At 36.2% G+C, this 19,896-nt stretch overlaps 1 protein-coding gene across 1 annotated transcript; it reads right to left on the bottom strand.

Annotated features, from left to right (window-relative positions):
- Window positions 1–1,413: 1,413 nt before the first annotated feature.
- On the bottom strand, window positions 1,414–18,548 carry LOC109095150 (inhibitor of nuclear factor kappa B kinase subunit beta; the record flags this gene model as incomplete). The annotated part of the gene is given in 20 exon segments (XM_042755103.1): window positions 1,414–1,489; window positions 1,571–1,674; window positions 1,770–1,917; window positions 3,407–3,506; window positions 3,574–3,623; window positions 3,900–4,003; window positions 4,103–4,164; window positions 5,343–5,494; window positions 5,565–5,688; window positions 6,719–6,833; window positions 7,715–7,962; window positions 8,033–8,220; window positions 8,838–8,945; window positions 10,628–10,752; window positions 10,844–10,933; window positions 11,042–11,130; window positions 14,639–14,708; window positions 15,197–15,314; window positions 18,346–18,440; window positions 18,540–18,548. Coding segments are annotated over 20 exon segments (2,175 nt in total), but the record flags the coding sequence as incomplete, so codon positions are not given.
- Window positions 18,549–19,896: the final 1,348 nt, after the last annotated feature.

Raw genomic sequence — 19,896 nt, 5'->3', positions numbered from 1 at the left:
AAGCTATTTGTCATGGAGCCAACAACATTTATACTACATTATTACATGTGCACAAAATGTGAAGAGGAACTTGCATAGAAAGCATCAGAAAGGCTGAAATTGTCAAGTATTCTGATGCAAGAATCCTTGATTAACATAAATGATTCAAAAACTATTTAAGGGTTTATAACCTCCTCTTAAAAGTAAGAAATGCATTGAGAAAATGAGTCGAGTGTGAGTCCACAGGAATGAATTGTCAGCACACACTGCCTGCAGTATCACGTTTCCTCCAGTCGGTGGCAGTATCGCTTCATATTAGTTCGCTTTTGAGCTTTGTAACAGTCTGATCCTCTGACAAACAAACACTCACGGGTAACCTGTGTATCCTCGGGATCAAGCCAAATCCTGCCCCCCGTTCAACCACTTCCACTCTCTCAGTATCTTTAAGAGAAAGAGATAAATGTCAGTGATGAATATCATCTCTGATCTGTGTGTTTTATTGGATGTGTTTCCAGTGGGTGGATTCACAAAACATTCTTAAATGAGTAGGTCACTCAAAAATTAATATTTGCTCAATGTGCTCACCCTCAGGCCATCCAAGATGAAGATTCATTTGTTTTTTCATCAGAACAAATTTTAAGAAATGTAGCACTGCATCAGTGTCTCAGCAATGGATGCTCTGCAGTGAATGGGTGCCGTCAGAATGAGAGTCCAAACAGCTGATAAAAACATCACAATAATTCACAGGTAATCTACAGCACTCCAGTCCATCAGTTAACATCTGGAGAAGTGAAAAGCTGTGTTTTTGTAAAAAAAAAAAAATTCATTAAGGTGTTTTAAGATTCAAATGATTCAAATTAAAAAAATGAGAAAGTCCATCTCCTGTTGTCTCTCACATTAAAATCCACACATATATTTGTTTAGAGCATGGAATATTTTGGCATGTAAACGGTGCTTGATCTGAGCAGGATTTCTCTCCTGATTCAGACCAGATGACTTTTTTCACTAAGGAAATGTTATTATGGATTATGGACTCGTGTTTTAGCCGAAAACATCAGTTTTAAATGTAAAAACATCTTAAGGATAGAGTGGGGTTTTTTACAAACACACAGCTTTTTCACTTCACAAGACATTAACTGATGGACTGGAGTGCTGTGGATTATTGTGATGTTTTTATCAGCTGTTCGTCGGACTCTCATTCTGACACCCATTCACTGCAGAGCATCCATTGCTGAGACACTGATGCAGTGCTACATTTCTACAAACCTGATGAAGAAACAAACTCATCCTGATCTTGGATGGCTTGAGAGTGAGCACATCATTTTTTAGCAAGTATAATTTTTTGTGAATTTGATTTTGTGTAAAATCTATAAATATGAGTGTAATTTTTTTATTTTTCTGATGTGTTTTATGTGTGTTGTTGTCTGTTTTTTGTGTGTTGTGTTTTGCTATACTCTGCAGGCGGCTCTCAAACATCTTGCTCTCCTCGATCACAAGCTGAGACTCGTCTCTGAACACCACACGAGAGAGAGAAAACACTCGTGATGCAAACATGCAAATGAATGCAAAGTGTCTCATGCACTGGACTCACGTCTGCGGTACGTCGGACGGTCTGTGGGACATCAGCGGGTGTGCAGGGGCCGGTGGAGTCCGTCCTCCGTCTGGACTGCCGCTCACTGGACTACGAACCTTACTCTAAAACACACACACACACACGCTCAAGTCAAGCACACAGCATCGTGGATGTGCTCACATGCATACTGTAGAAGGAGTATGAGTAGTATGCATACGCAGGCCACTTTGAGCAGGTTCCACAGCTCCTTCTGTCTCTTCTCCTGCAGGTGCTGCAGTTGTTTCTCGCTGCGAGCCATCGCACTCACCATCCCCTCCACACGCGGCAGCAGCTCCAGGACTCTCTGACGGCACACCATCGTCTTACTACTTACTGACACACACACACACACACACACACACACACACACACACACACACACATTAGAATTTAACTTCATTTACTGAACTGGTCATTCTTTGACAGTATATAGGATAGAGCAAAGGAAATACACAAAAACATGTTGAAATCATCAAGTTAAAGGTACAAATTCCATACTGATTAGTTTTTCAATGCAAATGAATACAGTGCAACTCAGTGCAAATTTCAATACAAAATGAATAGTTATAAAAAAAAGAAAAAAATAGAGATCCGTTTCAAACCTTGATATACCAGTAACATTTCACAGTTCTCAGTATTTTATTAAAACCTTAAAACATTAAGGTAAGCCACATTTATTTTTTTTTTATTAAAACCTTAAAACATTAAGGTAAGTCACATTTATTTTTTTGTAGCTCAACACTGTGATTGGCTACAATGCTGTCATTATTCAGCTCAGTTCTAATTAAATAGAGTAAGTTAATTGTTAAAGCTAATTATAATTGTACAAACACATTAGTTTGCATCCTTTAAATATTGCAAATCAAGTAAACGTTGCTTTAAAAAGGTCTGGTGAAAAATTTATTAATAAAATTAAGAATAAATAAACATTATTTTTAATAAAAAAGTGGCAGGTTTCATTGCTATGGTACTAAGTCAATTATAGTTCAACACTCATATATAGTCATAGAGCACAATGAATGTCTTGTTACATGCATGTTTATATTGCGTTAAGGGCATTCTGACAAACACAATCTTTTTCACAAAAATACGCGTGGGAGGATTTGAAAACACGACACTCTGCAAATCGTGCAAAAATATGTGAAAACAGCTGTATATCTTTGGATACCGAACTGAGTCTGTATTTTTTTGCCATTTCAGTATCGACTTGCTTATCAAAATGCAGGTGATTTAACACATCTGTGATTGGCCTACAATGCTCACGCTTTAAAAACACGTTGTAAATATAACCCGTTAACCCTGTTTTATTTAAATAAACAGGTCTTAGATTAACTTTATTACTTATGCTTTATATAAACGTTTTAATTATGTTCTCCCGACCTGAAGTTCATCAAAAAGTAGGAAAATAGAGTGCTTCACAGCAGATGTGTTATCCAAAGCCACTTACAAATGAGGACAATGGAAGCAAACAAAAACAAAAGAGCAATGATATACAAGTGTTATAACAAGTCTCAGTTAGCCTAACAAATAGCAAAGTTTTTTTTTATTAACTTATATAATAAATAAAAAGAAAACAGATAGAATAGAAAAAGAATAGAGCAAGCTTAGATGCCTTTTTATTGTATAATAAATGAAAGAAAGTTTACTCTATAATGTTATATTATTTGATATTCTGTAGTGTTCACAGGTGTTTTCTAAGAAAATTATTAAAAAACAAAGTTGAATAAAAAAGACGGAAGCTTCCTATGCAGACAGCAAGGCTTGAAACAGAGCTTATATCAGTGAAATCTGATGAGAAATCACACAGAAGCTGACCTCAGGTGTGTGTAAAAGTCCCGTAGCTTCCTCTCGTAGAACTGCACGGCCTGAACCACCAGTTTGATCACTTCCTGACAGTCGCCCATACTGCGCTGCTCTGGAGACACAGAGAGAGTTTCAGATGACGAGATGGATCGACCCGTCCTGAGGAACCTGTGTCTTACCTCTGGGCTTCTCTCTCAGTTTACGGAAGAGGTCCATGGCCTTCACCTCGCTGCAAAACACAACACAGATGAGTCAAAGCCAGCTTTATGAGCTCTGACACTCTGTTTATGAGGTTCATCGTGTCACTGAATCTCAAGTTTTATTTAAATCCTATGGTATTTGTGTGTGTGAGTGTTTGTGTGTGTGTGTTTGGGTGTGTGTGTGTGTGTGTGTGTGTGTGTGTGTGTGTGTGTGTGTGTGTGTGTTTGGGTGTGTGTGTGTGTGTGTGTGTGTGTGTGTGTGTGTGTGTGTGTGTGTGTGTGTAGTCGTGTGTGTGTTGATTTACAGCGTCTCTAAAGCCTCTCCACTCCTCCACGGCTGTCTCTGTAGATCCACGATATCAGTCTGAAGGGTCATCATCTCCTCCTCCAGCTTATTCACGTCTTCTGTCTGACACACACACACACACACACACACACACACACACACACATTAGCTATGATCACTGGGATGGCTGACAATATGAAATCACACACACGCTCTTGTTACCTGTCCACAGTCCAGGGCGGTTTGCTCCATTTCTCTCCAGACACTCAATAATTTTTCAGAGGCTGGAAAACATGGAAACAGCCACAGCTTCAGCAAATCTACACGGAGTGTACACTTGTTCTGAAAGCAATGCTAAACAGTCATAAATGCTTAGTATAATGTTTAATTCATTGTTTTCAGTAATAAGAACAGAGACAGTTAATATAGTCATTTGTCAGGATGTTCCCCTTTTAAGAAGTCCATTACCCATAATGCTTTTTGCGCGCTATGAGAAGTGAACTGATGTGTGTGTGCGCTGCTAAAGTGAATTCCCTCAATGCGATGCACTGTCCCTCCTGTTTATTATAATAATAATAATAATAATAATAATAATAATATGTAATAATAATAGTAGTAAAAGTAATTAGTAGTTAATTAATTATTTGGAAAGGATGTAAGTGTTTTTTTGATAATAATAATAATAGTAATAATAATAAATAGATAACTAAAATGAATGAGTTAATTATTTGGAAAGGATATAACATGCTTTTATAAACTAATTATAATAATAAATTATTTGGAGATAATGTCAAGTGCTAATTAAAAAAATACTTATAATGAATAAATAAAATGAATTATTTGGAAAGGACATCACATGCTTTTTTAAAATAATAATTAATCATTATATGGAGATAATGTCAAGTGCTAATTTTAAAAAAAAATACTTAGAATTAATAAAATTAATTATTTGGAAAGGCTATCAAGTGGTTATTTTAAATTATTTTAAATATTAATATATTAATATTATTTGTAATGGTTATAATATGTTTTTTTTTTAGGATTAAAAATAATTATTTGGAAAGAATGTCAAGTGCTTATTTTTTAATAATACTAATAAAAAAAAGAAAATATTTGGAAAAGGATATCAAGTGCTTATTTAAAAAAAAATGTATTAAAAGGATTTTTCAACAAATAATAAAACAAACAGTTATAAATTAATTAATAACTGATAATCAAGTGCTTTTTACTATCTTTCTCACTAATTATTTGATTATAAGTTAATATATTTTTACATAAAATTAGATTCAACTACTTAAACAAACATTTTAATTTCTAAGATGATAATTGGACGCCCCCAGAATTAAACATGCAACGTCATGAGGTGATGTGAAACTTTTATAATATTCTTTCGCATACTATTTTTAAACAACAGTAAGCATTTATAGAGTACACTAGTATTTGATTCTGCCGTGTGTGGTACCGATGCCCGTCGCTCTCTGCTCCTGGTATTTGTCGATGTCGATGTGCAGACTGGTGCTGAAGAACTCCAGCGTGGCTTTTAACCTCTGGTGCATGGACACCATCTCGTTCTTCTGCTTTGAGAGCGTGCCGTTGTGTCTGAGGAGACTCATGCCTGGAACAGAGAGAGAACGGGTCACTCACAGCCTCAGCGTTAGCTCGTACGGAGCGCTTCTCGTCTTACATGGCCACTTTCTGTCCTTGCTGCAGTCTCTGCCAGTCCTCCTTCAGCGCGCGGATGGTGTGCCACGCTTGACCCCACGTGCGTCTCTGGGAGCTGTAGGGCAGCAAGCGCTTGAGCTCGTTCTCTGCGTCACAAAACACAGATCAGTTTAGGCGCCCTTCATATTTACTGCGGTTATGGACAGTATTGTTATTGTATTCAATGCCTTGAATGAGTTTTGATAATCTGTTAGGTGTTGTTCAGATTTTTTAGGATGCTTTTCCATTAGTCGGTTGTGCGTGAGCATGTGCACCGTCATGTAAACAAACCCAGCATGGATGAGGAGTATGATTGGAACGAGTGTAGGATACGAGCTGAATGAAAATGCAAATTCACTCTTAGAGAAAAGCAGAAATAATGCAGTTTCTCCTGTAAACAAAACATGCTGTGCTTCTTTCTGTTTCAGACACGTATGTCATGGAAAAGAGAGGAAGTCAGACAATATTAATGTTTTCAAACAGCTGTAAAAAAAAATGTATTCACTATGGTGTTTATGAAACAATGCCAAATATTTAACTACTTAATTTTTTTTTTTTTTTTTTTGCAAACATTTGTGTACACAAACTAAAACATGGCAGATAAAATATCTGAAAAAGTTCTGATTCTTTAATTTTTTTTAATTATTATTCTGTTTTTTTTTTATATTTTATTGAGTACATTTTTTATATTTTATTTCATATTTATATTATTTAATTTTTTTAATGGAAGCCTATTTCTGCCACATAAAATATATATATTATTGTGTGTTATATTATATATATATATATACGTTATATATATATATATATATATATATATATATATATATATATATATATATATATATATATAATGTATATTTGTCTATTCTGTGTCAGAAAAAGGCTTACATTAAAGAAATTAAAAAAATATAAATAAACAACTATATATATATATATATATATACAGTATATATAATAGAAAAAGTTTATATCTCACAATTCAGATTTTTTTTTTTTGAATTGTGAGAAATAAACGTACAATTCTGAGGAAAAAGTTGGAATTGTAAAACTCTGACTTGGAATTCTGACTTACTTTCTCACAGTTCTGAGTTTACATCTCAAAAGTCAGAATTCTGAGTTTAGACGGTAACTCACGGACGAATCGGATGTTCTCAGGAAGGACACGCGGCGTAAACTGAGGCTCGTAGCTGTAGCAGGAGCGGTCAAACAGGAAAACCAGCGGCTCATCTGCCCGCCGAGTGTCCATCATCTAAACAACACAAAACATCAGGATGATATCAACACTCTTAATAAACAGGGTCAATTAAATCAGCTTGAACTGAAGAAAGCTGCTGTTCCTCCTAGGGCTGTCAAAAAAAAAATCAGGATGATATCATATTCGTCAAAGTAAAAATAAAAACCACATTTGAATGCATAAAAAACGTTGCATTTGAATTTAAGGAGCGCGTATAAGCGGCGTACAAAATGTGATGACGATGTAAGTGCCGTTGCTTTTTAAAGCTTTTTTTAGCCTTTCCAGGTGAACCCAGCAGATGCGGCACTGCTACGTTGTTCATTCAAAACATTACGGAAAAAAGAACATCAACGCGGAGAAGATCTTGTTTACGTCAAAACTGAAACCAAGCTATTCACACACAAAATCCACACAGAATTTTTCTAGAGGGACATCTATGACATTTGCACTCGCGTCTCACACAAGAGAGCCACGTTTAGAAAGCCACGTAAAATTAATGTAAGTTCAACTTTTTTAAAAAATGGCATTTTTTCCCCCCATCCCACTGCATTTCATGTTTTTAAATGGAAAGAAAGTACTCCGTGTGATTGGCTTTTGTCCCTTTGTATTGAACCATGCATACATGATGCTGTTTTGTTTAAAATTGTTTAAGCAACTTAATTAATTATATTTGGTTTATAAACACTATGCACTTTTTCAAAGATAGTCATGTTATTATATTGCTTTAAGAAATGTGCATTAGTAATATTTTGCTCGATGCGCCCTCTTGTGGCCTAATGTGAGAAGCCAATTATGAAATTATGACTTTTAAATTCGAATATTGATACTATTTAAATACAAAATTCGAATGTGGATTTCTTTAACCATTTTGACAGGCCTAGTTCCTCCAAACATACGCTATAATCGATTGCACACTGCATGACGCTGTTGTGCGGCTCGAGCGCAAGCCCCGCCTCCAGCAGCAGCTCCTGATTGGCCGGAGGAATGCGAGCGTCCTGCGCGATTCGCTCCTGCAGGGATGCCACGTCCTCCTGCGGCTGCACCGAGTAGGTGAATATTTCAGCAGAGGTCATGTTGAGCACATGGACCAGCTGAGGAGACAGAGACCAGCGCATTAGACATGTTCACACGTGATGTTGAGATCGTTGACTGTGCGGTGGTATTCTGATGAGTTTTTATTCTGAATTTGGATTAATTCATGGGGGTTGATTAATGGAAGCTTTAACAGGAAGCTTTTGGAGAGTCTTTGCCGGCCTCTGAACTGCTCTCTTTACTGTCCTCTTCCGAGTCTTTGACCCCGTCCAGACTGTCCTGGCTCCGCTTTCTTAAATCTTTGCCTCGCTCTTTAGGTGACCATCTCAGCATCATTTGTAGCCAGCTCTCCAGTTCACCAGCTAACAGTCTGAAACACATAGTTATTAACTACGTGGACTACGTTTTTATTTTGAATTTGTTATTAAGTCTTACTTGAAGATTTGTTTGAAATCTGCATGAAATCGAAATTCACGCGGCCTTTAATATCAGAGTTATTATCATTAATTAAAACTAAAACCATAAAAAGAAAAATCATTACTTGAAACATAATAAAAATTAACCGAAACGAAATAATAAAATATAAAAATTTTATAATTATGAATAATTATTTCTCGTTTTTGTTTATTGAAATAATTAAAAAGTACTAAAATAACTACTATAGACAAAATAATCAACTATATAGACATTTAAAAAAAAAGCTTATAAAATTACAAAAAAACTATAACAGTAAATCAATTATACTTATTTTTAGTAAAAAGTTGCTGAATAATTTATATTATTGATTGATTTTTTAACTGAGGAAATTTGCAACATTTTGTTTATTATGAGCTGCTTTAACGCAATCTGTATTGTATTAAGTACTATATAAATTAATGTCACATTACAGATTGTCATTTAACAGAATCAAATGTATCATAAAAAAACTCTGTAACATTTCACATTCTTAGTAACAGATCCACTTGTTCATGTGGCCGCGGGACTCACTTGTTGAGGTTGTGAGGGTTCGGGAGGTGTTTGGAGAATCGAACTTCTCCCGTCAGATCCTCGTAAACCACAATATCATCCACTTGTTTCTGCAACAGCTTGTTGTGCCTGAGAAAAAAGAGGGCAATGAAAGTTCAAGCAAACCTTGATTTTTTGTGACTGATTGTTGTGAGTGAGATGAAAGTTGATGAAAATTTTTGTATTTTGGTTTTTTTTTTTTCTCAGAAGTTATGCTTTAAAAACAGTCCATGCGGGGATAATAGTGGAGAGATTTCTGATAATAGTAAAGAGTTTTATGAGAAACATTATCTTTACTCAAACATAAAGTATTAGAACAATAGTGTTTCATGGAGGTTCGTGAGGGTTTGTTTTCCGGACTCTGGCTCAAGCTGTCAGGTCATGACTTATGAAAGCTGTGCTTTTGTTTTGAGTGATGAATTCATATAGATACAGAATAGAACCGATCACGCTACGGCTGATTTACACTGATTTTACACTGGCACTGAAGCAAGTACACGCATGCCACCACCGGTACATTAGCAAAAAAGAAAGAAAAATAGTTGTTTATATATATATTAGGGCTGTCAAATGATTAATCACGATTAATCACATCCAAAATAAAAGTTTTGTTTACATAATATATGTATGTGTACAGGGTATATTTATTATGTATATATAAATACACCACACATAAATTATATATTTAGAAAATATTTACATGTATATACATTTATATATTTATATTCTTATCATTTTAAATTATATAATAAATATATTTAATATATAAACATAACATATTCTTCTTAAATATATACATGCATGTGTGTGTATTTATATATACATAATAAATATACACAGTATACACACATATTATGTAAACAAAACTTTTATTTTGGATGTGATTAATCGTGATTAATCATTTGACAGCCCTTATATATGTACATTAGCAAAAAAGAACGAAAAATAGGTGTTTATGTTTATTTTCTTTTTATATTTATGTTTTTGGATCATATGAAAGGTGGTTAGGTTAGTTTTCTTTTTTTTTTGTGATTTATAACTATTTGAAAATCTGGAATCTGAGGGTGCAAAAAAATCGAAATATTGAGAAAATCATCTTTAAAGTTGTTCAAATGAAGTTCTTAGCAATGCATATTACTAATCAAAAATTAAGTTTTGATATATTTACAGTAGGAAATTTACAAAATATCTTCATGGAACATGATCTTTACTTAATATCCTAAAGATTTTTGTCATAAAAGAGAAATGTATAATTGTGATCCATACAATGTATTGTTGTCTATTGCTACAAATATACCTGTGCTACTGATGACTGCTTTTGTGCTCCAGGGACACATATTTTTTATAAAATCTATTATTAATAATTTTATAAATGGTGTAATTTCCACATATCTGCATGTCAGACTTGCTCCGTTATAGTTAACCTTCCTCATCAGCCGGTTTGATTTATTTAAAAGCAGGATAGGAAGCCAGATGCTCTAGACCAGTGGTTCTCAAGCCTCTGTAAATTTGCAAGGCAAATTTTAAAAATAAAGACAGTCATGATAATAAAAAGTTTACAATTGAAAAAATACAAATTAAATTAAATATTAATGACAGCAGATACATAAATGAAAACTATTATTAGCCTACATGCTGTGAATTTTGTGGACGGTGGGGAGCACTGGAGTCCAAAAATAGTAAGAACCACCGATCTAATAAAGAAACATCAAATCAGTGTATCAGGACTCGCAGTGTAAAATTCTGCCACAGACAGCTGAGCGCATGAATACCATTGCACGGGTTGCCAGGTTGGAAGAAAAGGCCTGAATCCTGTGATGCACTCGAACACCAGCGTCCCAAAACTCCAGTAATCCACCGCCACCGTGTACTTCTGCTGTTCTAACAGCTCAGGGGCCTTAAAGAGAGAAAACAGAGACAGAAAGAACTTTATATCAGTATAGATAACAATGAGAAGTCATCTTGCGCAGATGTGATGTAGTACCCACCAAATACTGCAGCGTCCCAACAAACGATGTGCACAGGCTGCTCTGGTCCAGCTCTTTAGCGTAACCCAGATCTATGATCTTATGAACCAACTACAGGAAAAGATGCAGAAATGCATCTTTAATTTAGCAACGAAAGTTTAAAAATAGTATCATTACAAACATTATTTTTTGGTGAATCAGACTTCTCTCCGCACTCACCCGTTTTTCTCCTTGTTGCAGGACGATGTTTTCTGGTTTGAGGTCTCTGTGAATAATCCTCATCCCGTGGAGGTACGTCAGTGCCGAGGCTAGAGAGAGATTTTTAATTAACAACTCAAATATGGCCTTCTCGAATGCTCATGTGTTAGCTAGACTCACATTTTAATGAGATAATGAATCGAATGTTAGACACAAATGCTTAGCCAACTCGTGCAGGTCCAGAATGTACAGTGTGTGTTAATGTGTCTCCTTCAAACGTCTGTCTTGATACAAAACGTCAGTAAAACTCAGCAAGATTTCTGTTGTCAAAAGATGAGGATGAGTCTTATTTTTGTGCAAAAATAAAAGACAGACTGATAGCTTCAAACCAACGTACGCTATTGGTTAAACCCTGCGTTTACACTTTTTAGGAAGTCATACAACTAGTGATTTATTTATAGTGACTTATTAAACTCAGATGTGTCACACGCTCCACGTCAAATTATAAAATATTCCCGTTTTATAGTTCACCCAAAAATCTTTTAGTCCAACTTAAGTTCTTCTGTGGAAAATTATTTTTGTTTTTTTTCCCCATGAATTTTGTGTTCTGCAGAAATAAAAAAATAAAAAGAAATAAAGCCATTCAGATCAAAGCCAGCACTCCGACTGACTGCCAAAGTGAAATTCCAAGTAAAGCCAGATTATTTCTCCAAAGGCTTCCCAATAAACTCAATAATAAGGTCACATAGCAAAAGCAGTCCATATTACTGGAACCGTGACTTACACATCGACTGACAGTCAAGCACTGTGTTCAGAGATCATTCAGAACTGCAATGTTTTGACTGAAGAGCGGAAATTGAACCGGATGAGGCCAGTGACTAAATCCAGATTTTCACATGATTGTGATTTAACAGGAAAATCTCCTGCGGACCACAGAGTGATGTTAACATAGAGTTGTGCAACGGCATGTACGACCTTTCTTTAGATCCGGTTTGAGCTTGATCGTTCTGGACTGAATGTAAACAAAGTGAATCCACTCACACTGGATAATGAACGGCACTTATGTTACTGTAATAACACTATAGTGACTAAATGTCAAAGGTCGTTTGAAGCCTCACATGGTTTGTTAAAGGGGTCATATGATGCGATTTTAAGTGTTCCTTTCTCTTTGAAGTGTTACAAGCTCTTGGTGCATAAAGAAGATCTGTGAAGTTGCAAAGACTAAAGTCTCAAATCCAAAGAGATATTCTTTATTAAAGTTAAAACGGCTGAAACGGCTCGTTCTAACACACCCCCACATCTCTACATCACGATGTGGGAAGATTTGCATAACGCTGCCCAAATGTTTACGCAAAGAAAGAAGGAGTAACTTTGATTCTCACTGTAGCCGCGGCGCCATGTCGTATAGACGCTGTGTGTTTTTATTGTGAAAGCGAAACTACTTTCTTTGGCCTTCCAAAAGAGGACATGACTAGAAATCAGTGGTTAAGTTGTATTACAACACTGTTCCAGAACAGTTCAACACAAATATTCAGATGTGTGCTGCGCATTTTATGGAGGACTGTTTCCTGATCCTGGGAGAGTAGACTACAGTGATGTCTGTGCTCAATGGCTGTTTCTGTAAAGTGGGGCAATTCCAACTTTGCAAGCACAGTCTGGTGCTTCTGACTCACAGCCTGTAAGTACGTTTTCATATTTAAAGAATTTGCCACTGATGATTCAAACATGAGTTTTGAGCATGTAGAGTGGCGCTTGTTTTTTGTCGCTTCTCCAATCACAAATGCAGACATGGTTTTATGTTTACGCGGCGCGATATGCAACGCAATGCATAAAAACACAGTATAAGTCATTATAATCAGTAATTATGTCTCCACTGGATGCAACAAATGCCTCGTTTGTAATGAGTTTTACTGATTTTGTCTCGTCGTGCTGGGAGACGGCATCACTGTATGGTGAGGGGCGTAACATTTCTGTCACATGCTTAAGGTATTCAGCCAATCACAATACACTGGATAGCTGGCCAATCAGAGCACACCTCGCTTTTCAGAACGATGAGCTTTGTTAAAATCGACGCGTTTCAGAAGGCGGGGCATAGAGGAGCAACAATGATGTACAGTATGTAGAAAATAATGTTTTTTTAACCTTAAACTGCATAAACACATTTCATTACACCAAATACACAAAATAATGTTCTTTTTAGACAACATCATATGACCCCTTTAAAGGGCTCGTTCACTCTCATCATTTTCTCACACTCAAACCAGTATGATTTTTGTAATCTTAAGTGGAGCACAAAATGAGATGTGCAGCATAATGTTTGAATGCTAAACATGAAAATATATGGCAACTAGGTTCCTGTTTCTCAGCGCTTGTTATCCTAAAAAAAGGCCCCACAAATCTCACATCTCTTCTAGAGTTTGAAAAAAAAATATTGAAAAAATATTTGAAGTACTACAAATACATTTACATATTTATTTGCTTAATAAAATATTGTGCAATTACGCTAAACTCTATTTAGATCGTGAATCAGATGTAATTTTGTACTTGATGCACTTTAATTGTACAGACATAGTACTGAGGTCCAACTTAAAATATACTGAAGTATATGTGATTGTGCTAAAGTGGAACTCTTGCAAGTATACTTCAGGAAAACTTGCATTTCAAGACCGATGTTATTCAAAGACTATGCAATCCTCATCAATAGTGACATTAAAACACATTTTAGGCTTAATATTAAGAAATGAGCGTTGTGCACAAGCAGGACTCCAAATAAAGTTTAATTATGATTTTTCTATCAGTAAATCTCGAGCGACGTCAGTAAATATGGTTTGAACTATACTAAGTATTTTAGATATATTACTTTTTTATTAAGACAAACTGTGCTCAGATCTGCCAAAACATGCACGTCTGAAATCGAAAGTCTCAATATGAACTCATTAAATGAACTATATCTCTACACTCTGACTGTATGGCAACTATTGACTCATTTGGGTCTGTTTTTATTTCTACTGAGGGGTTATAGGAAAAGTTTCTTAAGAAAAGTTGATGGTTAAATGAATCATGGTTAAACTAAGCAAAACATCTCCATATAAAATCAAGTCATACGGGTTTGGGATGACATGACAGTGAATAAATCATGACAGAATTGCCATTACTGGATTAAATATCTATTTTAAGTGTTACTAGAGCTCCCACGCCATTTCCGATATGTATTGTTTCTCCTTTTCTTGCTAAAAACATCTTGCACTGTATAACATCAGACTGCTTTTCTTGGGTACTGTTAGTTTGTGTGTGTAGACATCTAATTGGCCTGATTCATACTCTCCAGCACTTTCAGCTGCAAATCTGGGTCAAATATTTGACTCGGTTAATATTCTGACATTTACAAAACCAGATCTGACACAAACTCAGCTTTAGCAGAAACGTAAACGGACGCAGCCACCGCACAGACGTTCGGCTCGCATACGTTCACCTGCTCACATGATGAAGGCCATCTAGTCTGGCTGGCCGACTCAAAACCGTGCTGGAAAACCTGAGTTTAACAGCTGGATGTGTTGTGTGTGTTGCAACCGATGGGAATGACACTGGATTTCCATCAGCTGGTGTCTGCGGACTCACATATATCCTGAATCAGTGTCAGTACAGCAGCTTCTCTCATGCCACAGCAGTTCTCAAGCAGGTTCAGATACTGAAAACAGAGATTCATTTGATAATAACATGCAACTGAATAGAGCTGCACGATCTGCATAAAAAGCGTTTATTTTTTCTGACTGCAAGTGCAATTTAAAATGTTGCTTGTTGGTGATTACAGTTTTGGCCAAAAGTTTACATACCCACTGCAGAATAATTTTCACATTAGATAGTTGGTGCATGTTGTGTTTCCAAATGCAACTCAGAGCAGATGCATAGAAGGATTTTGTTTGAAGCAGAATTTACTAAACCGAATTGCTCTGAGAGACCAGCGGATAATGAGCTGCTGGTGTGTAAATGAACACAGTGCTATGCTTCACTCTGAAACATGCAGTGCATATATTTATTTATTTATTTAAATTGCCTACAGCCCTACAACTAAACTATTGGAATATTCATATACTATGGTATTACTATGCTACATGTCCAAAAACCCATGCTATCAGCATAGTGCATGCCTAAAAAAGATTTCTGTAAGTGCCACACCTTGCGTAGGTCTCCTCCCTGGCAGTACTCCATGGCCAGCAATGGCAGGTCATTTGTGGCCAGTTTCTGGAGCTCTTCTGGAACGTCTCTCGCCGCCACCACGTTCATGTGATTCAACCTGCGACAAGAGAGACGTTTCATCATAATGTGCAAACAACAGAGAACTCGACGTACATGCAACCCTCTCATAATCTGGGTTACATAATGTCATTATTTAAAATGTGCTTGTAATATTCAGACGGCTGGCTGGCCCTGCCATGCACGAACCTCCTATAAAACACACGCTCAGGACAAAGAGGCATAAAACCAGATGGATTCCAGGCACCATAACAGGATAACTGCAACTAAAACTATCATCCGAGAACATAAACAGCTCGTTTTAACCTTCAAAGGCACACATTCTCACATAACTGCTGTAATAACAAATATTAGGTCTTGAGTAAAGACGGGTGACTTGCATAAGAGGTGTTATATTGCATCTTTTTGGCTTTTCTTTATCTCGAAAAAAGATTCAGCATCCAAACACATTTTCTTCAATTATAAGCCAAAGCTTTGGAGAAACAAACCACTTACTGTGCTTGAGAACCTCAACAGTAAAACACAATTAACTCTTACTGTTAAAAAAAAAAAAAAAAAAAAGTTCACCAGTTGTGACGATTCAATAACTTAAATTCAATTCACAAACTATATAGCATGCAAAACTGGGATTAGTGCATCACAAATCAAGCACGTCACAGGTGCCTCGATTCCAAATTTAATGCCTATTCTGAAAAGTAATAATGAATTTTATAGCTGGCTTTAAATGGAAATTCTAACGGTTTTCTAAATGCATTTTATTGACCTTACTGTGAATGTTTTATCTTTTTGAGCATGTCATTTTTAATCAAAAAGCTCAATCTTCCAATGAAATGACAAACTTCTCTAAACTCCACCCCTTTCAGATCTGCCTCTATACAATCAACAGAACCGATTCCTCTAGCCATTATTTTTTTTTTTCAAAAATCTGGCTTGGATGTACGTTACAGAAACAACTGATCTGTCACTATTTCCATTACATTGTGACTTTAAAGGCCATTTCTTTAAACTCTACACGTGCAAACACAAATTGTAGCTTCAAGACATACAGTAATTCTGTTTCTGAAATCTGATCATTTTAGTCCATTGCAGAATGTCCCAATATTGCTGTATTATCAGCTTCATACAGCTTCAGTATAAGTTGTTGTTTGTGTATTGTAAACCTGTAAAGTAGCTAACTGCGTTTTCAAAAGGTTACACTGCAAAACATTATTCTTTATGACTATTTTCATCTTGTTTTCCAGTTAAAATATCTAACATTCCTTAAAACAAGATAAGTTTGCTTAAAAAGTAGCATTGCATCAAATTGTCTCTTCAATAAGAGGGTATTTTATCTTGGCATCTGCACTGGTAGATTTATTTAAGTGTTTTTTTTTTTTTTGCTGTTTAAACTAAAAATAAGTGATCTTTTCCATTTCAGCAAGTCAAAATACCCTCTTATTAAAGATGCATTATTTGAAAACAGTTACAATATCTTATGTAGTGTTGCTTTTTGTTTGACAGATTTACAGATATTTTAACCAGTCAATAAAAATGTACTCAGAAGTCGTTTTTGCAGTGCATCTAGAGTTTAAGTGCGGTTCCTCAACAATAGCCAGTGTTCAGGATGACCAAACATTACACGAATCTTAACCTGAGAAAGAACCTTATTGGAAAGTTATGACACAGACAGCAAAGACTCATCACGAATGGTATGTTTTCATTACAGGGTGGACACGTCAGAGTCCAACACGCTCTGGGAATCACTGCTTATGTATCACGACGGGTGACTTTAATCAGACTGCGTGCTGCTTTGACGTCAGTTTGTTTCTGAGCTGTTGCCATACAGTGAAATACCCTGGAAAACATGATGGGATTCCTGTCCCTCCACAAAAAAGGGTGAGCAGCTCCAACTGAAGGTCATTTCTGAGACCGAACTCTGATATCATCATAATTAAGGCATGATGAACACTGAATGTGTGAAGTAGGGAAGCTCAGTTGGTCTGGGTGTGTTCCCCAAAAACATCTGTGTGTGTGTGTGTTTGTGTGTTTGTGATCGTTGTGGTTTGGCTTAATACACCGAGCTCTACTAGATGCGTTTAAGTCCAATTTTCTGGCTCAAAACCAAGTTTGAGCACAGCCTGCTATATATCAGAGAAAACCAACATGTCCCCGAAACCCCTTGCGCTCTTCACATAACCACTGCAGCCTGGTTTAATTATCACAATCCATCCATCCAACCACACCAGAACGTCACGGAAACACTCACACTCTGTGAACTTAAACTATTCAAACACATAGCTCTAGGGATGGTTTGTGTGCACCGTTTAACTCTTTCACAATGTGCAGATTAAATTTAGTATGGATGAAACCGAGATTGTGCTGGATGAGATTTCTTCCAAAATTGAGGACATGTGCTTTGGTAATGCGATGATAATCTTTAAACATAAATACAATACAAGCATAACAAACTCACTCCTAAACCACTAACAGGAGGAAAACCTCCAGAGAAAACCAGGGATGCACTCGCTCCTAATTTAAATTGAGCCTGAAGGTGTTGTGACGGCGCAAACCAATGCTGCGGCCGCAAGACCGGGGCACTTTTTACTACTGTGGTGTCGTAAATGCATCCCTCTTTATAAAAACATATATAAATAGCCAAATAACAACGGGAGGCATTGCGTGGTCGCTTAACAGACTGCACATTAAAACATAGTAAACAGAAGAGATTCAGTGGGTGAAAAGGGAAAAAATACCACAAAAATAGTGCTTTCTCTTTAAAGAAGCATTAGCTGTGACGTGAAAATGAACAGGACTTCAGCCAAAAAAGAAAAAAACTTTTTGTTATTACCAGAATTACTGTTAAAGGATCAAAGCATACTCTCGTTTCAATTTTCATCACCGGGAAGTCTACTGACCGAGTCTGAAGAGTTTTTGCACCAAAAACAGTAATAGTTTGTTTTTAAAGTACGTGTTCCAGCCTCTCTGACGCTGATCAGACTTCCATGTAAATGCCTCTTTGGATTTGTGTGTGAACTGTAATGACCCACAGGTGGCAGAAAACGGGAAACTGATTCTGGACAGGATATACAAACCTCTTCATGATCTGAATCTCTAAACTCCATCGGCCCTTATTCTTGGCGCTGAGCTCCTGTCTGCACTGTTTGATAGCGATCTGGGTGGCACTTTCCTACACACACACACAGATATATCAACACATGTTAGTAAAACATGACAGACAAAAAGCAAATTCATAGTTAAAAATAACAGTACCATAGAACAATAATACTAATTCCATGGTATTCTGATGCGGCCACAAAAAATGGTAACGTGGAAATAATCCAAGGGCATAGCTTTAATTTTGGCATTGGTGAGGACATAATGGCAGAAAACAGCCATTTAACGGTTTGATCAAAATTATTGCTAGGGACAGTTTAGTAATCGCTGGACATTAGTAGGGACATGCATTGCATTCTACACCCTTGGAAATCGTAACAAGCGATGTCCGCCTTTGGGAACTATAGTTCTCTCCTTAAACATGAAGAGGTCAAAAACAGGTTAATGAGTTCATCCAAATTTCACAAAAAGCCTTATGGACATAATTTTAATAAAAGTCATTCATTAATGTGAGTTGCTGTTTTTGTCACTCTTCTGAGGAAGTTTCATTCACTTGTTTGGCAGTGTATGCACACATAAATCTTCTCCTATTTTTTTTTAAAATGGTGAGTAAATAATGTTATTTGTGTTTCCTGCTAGCTACATTTCACAAACAAAAATTTACTGGCTCTAAATTTCTCTTTTCTTTATTCAAACTTGATCTAGACAAGTACTTGTTAAACTATGGTAACAGTGTGTATTTATTGTAACTTTAGTTTAATAGTTTATGTTATTTTTGTTTGTTATTGGTTTACTATAGTAAAACCACGGTTAATTTTCTTAAGGGATTTGCATTTGAGTATTTGTTTATTCTTTCTTTAAAAAATACAGTTTTTCACCGTATATAGTAGGGGAATTTACCATTAACCATTTAACATGTTTTTACTGTAGCATTTTTACAGTCTTTTACCGTTAAATTCATGGTCATTTTTTACAGTGTAGAGTGATAGTCAATGTTAAAAGAGCAAATGGGAGAAGCAGATGAACAAAACAGCATTACAATATAAAGTTAAACTCTTGGAGACCCTGTGACCCTTGAAACCTAACGTGAGTCTACAAGCATACAGTAATAAACGCATGATAAACGACAGATGATAAATGCATGAGTGTCTCTGTGACCAATAAAGAATTACGTCATGCAATAGTGAAATTAAGAGAGGAAATCAACGAGGCGGCTCCTGAATTCTATCTTGCCCATTTCCTATTTTGCTTCCTTTAGTTCACTTCTCGTGACAGGAATTATGATGTCCGGTGACATCATGCAGAAACGGGAGAAAGAGAGGAACCAATGCAATCAGGTGAGTTAGAGAACATGATGCACTGCAGCGCATTTAATAAACTCAGTGACAACACGTCAAGAGTCTTCAACTGCAATGACAGCTCCAAACATCTGAAAACACTAGTGAAAATGCTTCTGCTATTCATTTATTGTGATTATTTCATTATTAAAGCTGGTCTCAGATGTTTGCACACTGGTATCAGTGAGTGGC

Source organism: Cyprinus carpio, unplaced genomic scaffold, assembly GCF_018340385.1.
Source record: "Cyprinus carpio isolate SPL01 unplaced genomic scaffold, ASM1834038v1 S000006638, whole genome shotgun sequence".
Taxonomy (NCBI): Eukaryota; Metazoa; Chordata; class Actinopteri; order Cypriniformes; family Cyprinidae; genus Cyprinus; species Cyprinus carpio.
The sequence above is the reverse complement of the archived record's forward strand: the minus strand, read 5'-3'. Positions and strand labels throughout refer to the sequence as shown.